Source organism: Histoplasma capsulatum, genomic scaffold (assembly GCF_000149585.1).
Source record: "Histoplasma capsulatum NAm1 scaffold_6 genomic scaffold, whole genome shotgun sequence".
Taxonomy (NCBI): Eukaryota; Fungi; Ascomycota; class Eurotiomycetes; order Onygenales; family Ajellomycetaceae; genus Histoplasma; species Histoplasma mississippiense.
Window position 1 is genome coordinate 347,533 of NW_001813977.1, and position 10,883 is coordinate 358,415.

A 10,883-nucleotide genomic window follows, 5' to 3' on the forward strand; every position below is an offset into this window, starting at 1 on the left:
CCACTCGGGTATGTGTCCCCCCCTGATTGAATAATAGATGAGATTTTTCTTCCTCTTTTCTTTTCTTGTTTTTTTTTTTTTTTTTGAAGTGGGCAAAGGAGATCGAATTCGGTATTTTTGTAGCAACTGCAGAGGAGATGGCGGGGCAGATGAGAGAATGAGGGTTGTCCTGCACAGAGGACATCCGCAGGAGATGAACGAAGATCGGGGGCGTCGTTCATCTTGATTTTCCAATGAGATTTTGTCAAATACGGCTTGTTGATGTGGGTCTTCTTTGATCACGATAACTTGCTGGTGTGCGTCGGGATTGATGTGATGACCGCCCAATGGGGCAATAATTAATTAATGTGAACTATTCACGGTGAATAGGAAGAAGTGTATCCAAGATTCTAGATCTCCCATTTTGCCTCAACCGTTTTGATTTTCCTCATATTTAATTTTTTACCTTTACAGCGTAGTTACCTCGCCAATCCTCATATCATATAAAATCCCATGCTTGAAAACTATCACATTCTTCTTGGACGGCCATCATTCAATCGCCAAGGTCAAGAAACAAAGGGAAAGAAAAGAAAATTTTTCTTTTCTTTTCTTTTTTCGTTTCTATTGTTTTTTTTTTTTTTTTTTTTTTTTTTTTTTAGAAGAAACAATCAATCCCCCAGAACACGGAAGAATCGATCTCATCAACCCGCACACCCCTCCAACGCACCCCTCCAGCCCACCAGTCCAGCCTCTTCCACCGCCTGGTTGTTCTCTCCCATGATACTACTCCGTAGTTGGTTAACGGTTACAACACCAAACTAACCTAACCAAACTAACCGTGAAGCCACCTGAGCTAAACCTGGACTAACTTCGCAGAACTAACTAAACTAACTTACTCCGTACTTAGTACGCAAACTGCGAAAGGGAAAAAAAAAAGGGATTCAGGAACAAGTTCCCCGAAACGGAACTCGTTCTTGTTCCCCTCTACGGAGTACCTGGGTTCTGGGCCCTTTTTGTTTTATTTATTTATTTATTTTTATTTTCGCCCATTGTTGGTTTTTCGATCACTGGGTTGGAAGAATGCTTGAAGAGGGCGAAGGTGGGGAAGGGGGAAGGGGTTTATTTATTGTTATGTTTTATGTTTTTCCTTTCACTTCCATCTCTCTCACTCTCTCCCCCTCTCTTTATTGAGTGATTGGTTGAATTTGTCCACCACATTTGAAATGGCTTGCGACGGCGCAGGATATTTTATCAACAATACCTCTATCCCCTCGTCTGGCCACTAGGATACAATTAGCGCAAAACTATTAATGTAACAACTAAGCTGTTAGCTCTGAAGTACCAATCAATAATTTCTCTATTAAATTCTATGTAATTTGATTTGTTGATATTTCTTCACTATCTCACATTTTCTGCTCTACACATTCTGCAATCTTGAAATCTTCTCATATTCACTGCAAATGCAATCATTATTCATTTTGAAATAAAAATATGACTTTTACAAATAATTTTCAATTCTTCAATGCTTCTTTTAATTGATTGACTGATTTTTTTTATTAGCTAGTATAAAAACAGATGTAAAGTGAAAGCAATTTGTCAATGAATTTTTTATAAACATTTCATTTCTAGAGAGTGTTAGATTCAAATTCATGAAATCTTTTCATCACTTTTCAGTTGTCAATTTGCTCAATAATATTGATTCACAGAATTCATACATCTTATTCTTTTTCTATATTTTAAAATATGATATTCAAAATATTGTCTGTTCTATCAATGTTTATACAAAAATGCAGATATTAAAGAATTCAATCATCAATTTATAAAATTGACATTTAATTATTTCTACAGGAATCAAAGTATTTCTTAAATAGATTATTTATATAAAAGTGCTTAAATCTTCACCAATTGAAGATTATTGAAATAAAAATAATGTTCAAAAACTGATTTTTTTATTAAAATTTCATATAAAATAAAATTATTTGAGCAGTTTGAAATATATATTCATATATTCAATTTCTCACAGATTAGAATTCTCCTTCTCTTTTATACAGAAATTAAAAATCTTTATATTTCAACTTTTATATAACATATCAGAAACACTACAACTTAGATTCAAATCTTTTCATTAATGAAATGATGATTCAGTTTTTTGAATGATCTAAATACACAGTTAAAATGTCTCAAAAATCAATCAAATAGAGATATAAGATTTTTAAACTGGAAGAATAAAACTATTTTTAATTTTTTTTCATATCTCATAATAATCTCTATATAAATACAATGTTTCATATTTTAAAATTAATTAAGACTAAATCTTTTATAATGGAATTGATTGAACAGCTGTCAGTATTCTTACAAGGCACTGAGCAGCAGAGCACTGAGCAGCAAAGCATCAAACAGTAAAGCATTAAGCAGCAGAGTATTGAGCAGTAGAGTATTGAGCAGTAAAGCACTGAGCAGTAAAGCACTGAGCAGCAAACATTGAGCAGCAATGCATTAAGCAGCAGAGCACTGAGCAGTAAAGTGTAAGAAACCCGCACTAAGGTGCCAGTGCTAGGCCGGAATTAGCGATAGCCCTAAAGATATGACATCGCCGAACATAACACCACCAACGTCATATCAGGATATGACATCGCCGAACATAGCACCACCAACGTCATATCAAGTTTGAAATCAAGGCATTATCTTGCCACTTGCATCATACTACGCCATCTACATCATAGCAAGTTCGATCTGCTTATGATACTGTGTGTATATAGCTAGCAGCTGGTCCAACCTTCTAGGGACCAGCGGATCATTCTGTTATAATCTGACCCCTACGTTCTACACCCTCAATATCTAACTACTTGATCCGAATCCTCTCCGATATATCACCGTATTATCTCCTACTGCTTGATCCTCGTAGAGTCCTAAGGACCAACCGAAATATAAGCAGCCATTTCCAACATCGCTGCTTACAGTTTGATCCGCTCTATCCCTTACCTTTACAAGGACCGAGCATCTTGATCATCATGTCTGAGGCCGAACAACCTACGAATACTCCTCGATCAGTGATCGCTGAATCAGCACCAGCAGTATCTGCCTCAGCAAACCGGCGGGAAATCCGACTTGCCGATCCACCTGCCTATTATGGCAGTAATCTACATGAATATAATATATTCATACGAGCTCTCGAACGTATATACAAGTTGAATCCAACTCAGTATGATACCGATGAGGTCAAGATCGTTTATGCTTCGGGTTGGTTACGGAAAACAATCGAAACCACTTGGGCTACTAAAGAGAAAGAGCTCGAAAGGTTAAATCAACCTTTTTCATGGAAGGACTTTAAGGAATTCCTGCATAACGATCTGGAGGATGTACGCAACCGTGGCTTTACGGCAGCGATTCGCTTTGAGGAATTGAAGTGCCCACTGGAACAGCCAGTGCAACAATTTGCCTCCAGATTTAATGAGATTCGCGATGGTCTAGCAACCGATCCGGAAAAATTATTTGCTCAGCTATTCTTTGCTAAGTTGCCAACCACGATACAGGATCAAATTCAAACTCACCATGATCCCCCTACTAATCAAGCCGAATTACTTGCGTTAGTTGCTCGAATTCAAGCCGTTTACAAGGGCCATACTAGGAGGAGCAACAACAAGCAAGAGTCCTTTTCACAGAATAGAGAGAATGACAATAAGCGTGGAACCAAGCGATACTCTGATGGTTCCCCTTCGAAGGCGCAACGAAATTTAACCTCAGCTGGAAAACTCACCATAGAAGAACGTCAGCACCGTATGAATAACAATCTTTGCCTATTCTGTGGGGAGACAGGTCATATCCTTAGGGATTGTACTAAGAAAGGAAAACGAACTCAAACCACTGGTAAACCGAAACCGACACCTGTGATAGCTCATATCACAGAGACTCAGGAGGATGAGGAGTGACTAGATGGTAGATTCCGCATGTATATCACTATCCAACTAGACACCCCTAGTGGTCCTGAGCCGATTCGATGCCTAGTCGATTCTGGAGCAGATTTCAACTATATCTCTCACACTTACGCCACTTCAAAAGGATGGAAACGGATTGGACCACCATCTCAAGTGCAATATCCTGACGGACGACGAGGATACCGATATGGCATCGTTAATGCTACTCAAAGAGCCACCGATGGGCTAGGTGAAACTCGAGAGAGCAAACTTAGTTTCCATTCAGTTAACCTAGCAGATGAGGATCTTTATCTAGGTCTTCCTTGGTTAAGAACAGTTAATCCTTTGATCGATTGGAAAGCACTATCATGGCGACATCGAATCGGAGATACTAGGATTGAAATAGCAGAACCAGAAGAATTTATTCGTTCTATGCAAGAAACATCTACAACACCACTCTACTTTTGGGACGGCAACACCGAATCTTCTTCGGAACGACTATGTTCTATTAACGAGACTACCTTACCTCAAAATCTACAAGATCTTTTAACTGAATTTAAGGACATCTTTTCTGCTGAAGCAGCAGCCAAGTTGGATGAGAACCCCATCATATCACATCATATTCGATTACAAGATGGAAAGGAACCCCCTTACGGACCTCTATACAATCTTTCGATAGCAGAACTAGATGCCCTACGCAAATATCTAGAAGAGATGCTGTCACGGCAGTGGGTTCGTCCTACAAAGAGCCCTGCTGCTGCACCTATCGTATTCGCAAAGAAAAAGGATGGAACTCTACGCCTTTGCGTAGATTATCGAGGCCTTAACAAGATCACTATAAAGGATCGATATCCAATTCCTCGCATTGAAGAAATGTTAGATCGATTACAGAACGCCGTCATCTTCTCTAAGATAGACCTCCGAGATGCCTACTATCGCATACGGATAGCAGAAGGGGATGAATGGAAGACTGCATTTCGAACCCGATACGGCAGTTATGAGTTCCGTGTTATGCCTATGGGGCTCTGTAATGCCCCTGCTACATTCCAATCTTATATCAATGAGGTGTTAAAAGGCCTTGTTGATATCTGCTGTATTGTTTATCTCGATGACATCCTTATCTATTCCCAAAATACCGAAGATCATACGAAACACCTCCGATTAATTTTCGAACGTTTACGGAAATATCGACTTTATGCTAAGGAAAGCAAATGCACCTTTTTCACCACTGAGGTTGAGTTCCTTGGCTATATTGTATCACCTACCGGTATAGCCATGGATCGAAACCGAGTCGAAACCATTCTAAGTTGGCCAGAACCTAAGAATATCCGAGATATCCAAGTTTTCATAGGATTTGCAAACTTCTATCGAAGATTTATATATGCTTTCTCACGGATAGCCGCACCTCTTACGGATCTCCTTCGAAATGCTAAGGACAAGCAAACTAAGTTCTTACTTAGTGATTCAGCAAGAAAAGCTTTTGTAAACCTGAAAGAAACATTTGCACAAGCTGTTCTACTGGTCCATTATGACCCGCGGAAGGAAACCCAAGTCGAAACGGATGCAAGCAAGGATGGTATTGCTGGCATTCTATCTCAACGCCTTGAATCACCACCAGAAACTTACCAGGAAGCTATGAAAATAGCATCTGAACGAAGCCAAAACATCTGTAATTCGGTGCCTACTCGAAGAAAAGAGTGGAGGCCCATCGCATTTTTCTCACAGAAGCTTTCTGGAGCTTCTAGGAACTATGACACCCATGATTTGGAACTTCTGGCTATAGTGGCATCATTTCGCCACTGGCGGCACTATCTGCAAGGCAATCCGTACCCAATTCAGGTCATAACCGACCATGATAATCTGAAATACTTTCTTTGTAACAAAAGCTTGAACAACCGCCAGGCGCATTGGGCGGAAGAGCTATCTGCTTATGATTTCTATGTGGTCTATCGACCAGGACGGCTAAACCCCGCCGATCCACCTTCAAGACGTCCAGACTATATCATTTCCCCTGGGGATGTAGACCCAAAGCTGTCATGCTGCCGGTACTACAGAAAAAGATCCGCCAGGGACTTCATGGCTCTAGTCAGAACAGCTTAGTAGATACCGAGTCGCCTTCGGTACGGGGAAGCTCAGATTGTTCTGCAGAGTATTCTTGTTTCCGAGGTTCCTTTGGAACTGGCACTGAAGGTCATGAACTTCTCGTGCCACGTCTAGCAGTGGTAAGAGCTGCTGAGGACGAAACAGGCCACGAACCGCCTACTAATCGGCTTCTAGACTTCATTAAGGAACTGCAGGAGAGGGACGCCTTTACTGTAGCCCGAAGCCAAGAAGTTGAGAATAGCGCGGAGCCTGGGATTCTTAGAGAAGCCTCCGATACATCCGGAGATCCTTCGATCATCTGGCGAGTAGATGAAGATCGTGGACTTCTACATCGCAATCATGCTATCTACGTTCCCCCTAGCAAAGCAATCACCCAGGAGTTGTTGCGAATTCATCATGATGACCCCTGGGCAGGCCACTTTGGTATTGCCAGAACCTTAGAGCTTCTACGTCGCAAGTATTACTGGAATACGCTCCGAAAAGACGTCGAAACGTACGTCAGAGAGTGTGATATCTGCCAGCATGTTAAAGCTAAGAGGCATAAGCCATACGGGCAACTTGCCAAAATTCCTGTGCCTACTAGGCCGTTCAGTTCTCTTGCCATGGATTTCATTGTCGGATTACCACCAGTAGTTCGAAAGGGAATCACTTATGATAGTATTTTGGTCATACTAGACCGCTATACTAAGCTAGCTAAGTACTTTCCTTGCATGACTTCAATTACTGCTCCTGATTTTGCAGAGTTGTTCATAGATACTATTTTAAGCGATTACGGTTCGCCTTCGTCTATCATATCTGATAGAGACAAGTTGTTTACCAGTCACTACTGGTCAACATTCTGTTATTATTTACGAGTTAAGCGCAATCTGAGTACGGCATTCCACCCTCAAACCGATGGGCAAACGGAACGCCAGAACCAAACCTTAGAGAACTACTTACGAGCATACTCGAACTACCACCAGGATAACTGGGTGGATCTGCTTCCGCAGGCACAATTTGCCTACAATTCTGTTTCCCAGGCATCTATTGGCATGCCACCGTTCCGAGCACTACTAGGTTACGATCCTGTTCCACCGAGAGGGGTGATTGATAAAGAATCTGAATCTGCAACTTCTGTTGATCTAGAACCCTTAGCTACAGCAAGGGTTGAGAAATTACAAGAAATACAGAGCAAGCTTCAAGTTACTGTCCGAAAGTCTTTCGAAAAGCAAGCGGAATACTATAACAGAAGGCATCAGGATAAAACCTTTGCCATTGGAGATCCAGTTCTCCTATCTTCCCTGAATATAGCAACTTCTAGACCATGCCGCAAGCTTGAAGATAAATGGTTTGGACCGTTTACAATTCTGAACACCATCGGATCGCAAGCATATCGATTAGATCTTCCGAGAACCTTTGGATCTATGCACCCTGTCTTCCATGTTACCCTGTTAGAACCTTATTACCAGCGACCGGGTGAAGAACCTAAGAAACCTCCTGGTATCCTACTCGAAGGCAGAACGGAGTATTTTGTTGAAGCTATTTTGGATAAACGATTGCACCGCAATAAGGAGCAATATCTTGTTAAGTGGGAAGGATATCCTAATACTGAGAACACCTGGGAACCTCCTGAGAATCTTTTGAACTCCCGCAATCTTCTCGAAGAATATGAGAAGGTAAATCGAAATCGACCCCTTGTTAAGAAGAAACGTTCTAGAATACGACATTAGTAGTTCTCCTATTTTTTCCCTAAAGGGTTTTGGAGTTTCTACTTATCTACGTTTGCGCTTCGAACCCCAAAGGGTTCTTGAAGCTTAGTGGCACTCTTCTCCTTTTTATCCTACAAGGTTTTAGGAGTTTAATGAGGCTACGTTACGATTTCGAACTCTGATCAGAAGGAAAAAGCAAAGAACCCCTCAGAACGCCATCTGCAATTTAATTTTCCTCCATGATTCCAAATTCCCTTTCAATTTTGCCAATCCTTCCTACAAGCTACGATTTGTTAGTGATTATCTAGTGAAATCTCTTTGGATATACATACTGTATAAAACGTCGTCTCCAAGCATTCAATATTCTGGGCCATCTCCCCCATCCGCATCACCATTTTTTCCATTTTTTCATTCATTTCCTTCTGAGCGTCCTCAATACGCTGCAGAATCGCAAGAATTTCGAGGGCGGGGGCTGGGTTCGGTTCGACCACAGGCGCAGCTCCACAATCTCACAGGACAACAACATTCGATGTCGGTTAATACCGCGAACTACCTACGATTACCCTACGATTTTTTGGCCCGCTGGGACAGCGGCCCTTTCAGGGGGGGCAGTTGTAAGAAACCCGCACTAAGGTGCCAGTGCTAGGCCGGAATTAGCGATAGCCCTAAAGATATGACATCGCCGAACATAACACCACCAACGTCATATCAGGATATGACATCGCCGAACATAGCACCACCAACGTCATATCAAGTTTGAAATCAAGGCATTATCTTGCCACTTGCATCATACTACGCCATCTACATCATAGCAAGTTCGATCTGCTTATGATACTGTGTGTATATAGCTAGCAGCTGGTCCAACCTTCTAGGGACCAGCGGATCATTCTGTTATAATCTGACCCCTACGTTCTACACCCTCAATATCTAACTACTTGATCCGAATCCTCTCCGATATATCACCGTATTATCTCCTACTGCTTGATCCTCGTAGAGTCCTAAGGACCAACCGAAATATAAGCAGCCATTTCCAACATCGCTGCTTACATAAAGTATTAAATAACATTTGAAATTGAATAACAGTAAAGAAATAGCTGATTATTCAATTTATATGAACAATTACTTCACCTTTATTGCTCTATTTCATTATCTTTAAAAGTATGAAATTGAAGTATGTGAAATCATTTATTTTGTTAATCTGTTTTCTTTTTTATAAAAATTGAAAAACTCTGAATTATCTACTCATATTCTCTACAATATTCTGTGTATTATCTCTCAAAATGAAATTCTCTATCTTGAATGAAAAGATAATAATATAATATTACTACTGTCTACAATTCATTTGTCAGATAGATTTGTTGAATGTGTCAGAAAACATTCAGAATTGATCTCTATTAATGAATTTTAAATTTGAAGAATATATATTTGAAAATAATTGATAAAAAGTAGTGAATATTTCTATCATTATTAATGATTACAATCATAATATGAATGGAATTGATCTAGTAAATCAACATAGAGTTTTTTATGAAATTCATATGCTCATCAATCGCATCTGATTATCAATTTTATACTGAATTATTGATTATACTATTGTCAATGTTTATATTTTTCATTAACTGATTACTACTGATATTATTATATCTCATGTTGAATTCTATCAGCAGCTTTATTTTCAACTTTTTGAATTTTCAAATTCTCTATCTACTATTTAATTAAATCTGAATTTAAATCATCAGTAAATTTCTCTGTCATCTTCTCAAACTTATATCTGATGTCAGTATAAAAGAAAGAGAGAAGAAGAGAATAAAGAAAGAATTTCAAATTAAGATATGATTGTACAACATATAACAATGTTGCTCTCTGCTTGAAAAGAGAATGTTGAAAGAAGTTCCATTCTAATAATATTAATTAAAGCTAGATCAAATAGATTACATAAATTACACTAAAACACATCAATACAGTTGATGCCTCATATTATCCGGTAGTTTCCATGTATTTAATACACTAATGTACACACTAAAAAATACACTAATTGTGTCCCCGCGGCCAGACGAGGGGATACTGAGAGAATGGATGCAGTGCAGTTACAGATGATCTCATGCTCGAGAATTGATTTCAGTCATGGTTCTCATCCATGGGATATTTCTTTGAGAAAATTGAATGAACGGATGAACCACTGAAAAAGGGGAAGAGGGGTAGTGAGAGAGAGAGAGAATGAATGAATGAAAAGCAACCCGTCTCAAGCTACAGCCAAAGAAAACAAAATGCTAGGTTGCCAATAACACCTTTGCGCTGGATATTACTATAGAAAAATATATAAATCAAATGGCTCAACGGTTATCTTTATTTAACTCATCCATTCCCCTTAGTTCTCTTGTCAATCGCATTTGAGGTTGTTCATGCACAGAAGTGATCAGGCCCCTCGAGATAAAAATGTTGGCATCAAGGATGGTAGACCAAGATGCGGAATAGAAGAAATGGCAAGAGAAGAACTTCCATGAGATCTCTGTGGGTCATATGTTCTAGTTATCTAATATCGCAAATATCAAACAATGATGATGCATCAAAAGGGGAATAACCTAGGCAACTGGAGGAAAATTACAATGGGCACTGTCATATGTTAAGTGCGAAGGGACGAAACAACTAAACAGCACAACGAAAAAATAGGGGGTGTAGGGTGGTCGGTCAGTGATCCATCAACCACTCCGTACATATATCATCAATCATACAAACACAACGGGAAAAAACATTATCATGTTCCACCAGCCACCGGCCGCCGCCTCCCATTCATCCATGCCAACCCTTCCTGCTTGCTTTTGACAACCTCCTTGCTTTTCTTGTAACCGGCGTCATCACCATCGATAATATTTTTCTCCTCCAAGCCGTCCAGGAGATCAAGAACGTAGTCCTGGCATTTATATCCGGGATATTTATTATGCACAACCGCAGCTTTGGCCACGTCCGTAATGGCCCTGATCTCTGATGTATCCACGTCACACAGATGGACCATTTCCGAGAGGTTCAGCAGTTTATGAGCGTCTATGTTTTCTAGCTCAAATCGGTAGTTGCCCGAGCAGCTCATGGTCTGAAGAATAAACTTTTCCCCCTCCGTGGGCCCGTCGATGAAGAGGAGCCAGTGCTTGTATATGCCGCGATCCTCGTAGATGGCTACGTTCAGCCCGGCGGTTGAAGGCAT

The 10,883-nt window shown here is 40.1% G+C and overlaps 2 protein-coding genes across 2 annotated transcripts; one reads left to right on the top strand and one right to left on the bottom strand.

The window, feature by feature from the left end:
* Nucleotides 1-2,990: 2,990 nt before the first annotated feature.
* Nucleotides 2,991-7,705, top strand: HCAG_06438 (hypothetical protein; the record flags this gene model as incomplete). Its single annotated transcript, XM_001538783.1, has 5 exons — nt 2,991-3,219; nt 3,571-3,756; nt 3,913-5,160; nt 5,362-5,912; nt 6,191-7,705. The coding sequence occupies 5 exons, from the start codon at nt 2,991-2,993 to the stop codon at nt 7,703-7,705; spliced, it is 3,729 nt and encodes a 1,242-aa protein (XP_001538833.1).
* A 2,424-nt stretch (nt 7,706-10,129) lies between these two features.
* Nucleotides 10,130-10,883, bottom strand: HCAG_06439 (predicted protein; the record flags this gene model as incomplete). The annotated part of the gene is made up of 2 exons (XM_001538784.1): nt 10,130-10,193; nt 10,489-10,883. The coding sequence occupies 2 exons, from the start codon at nt 10,881-10,883 to the stop codon at nt 10,130-10,132; spliced, it is 459 nt and encodes a 152-aa protein (XP_001538834.1).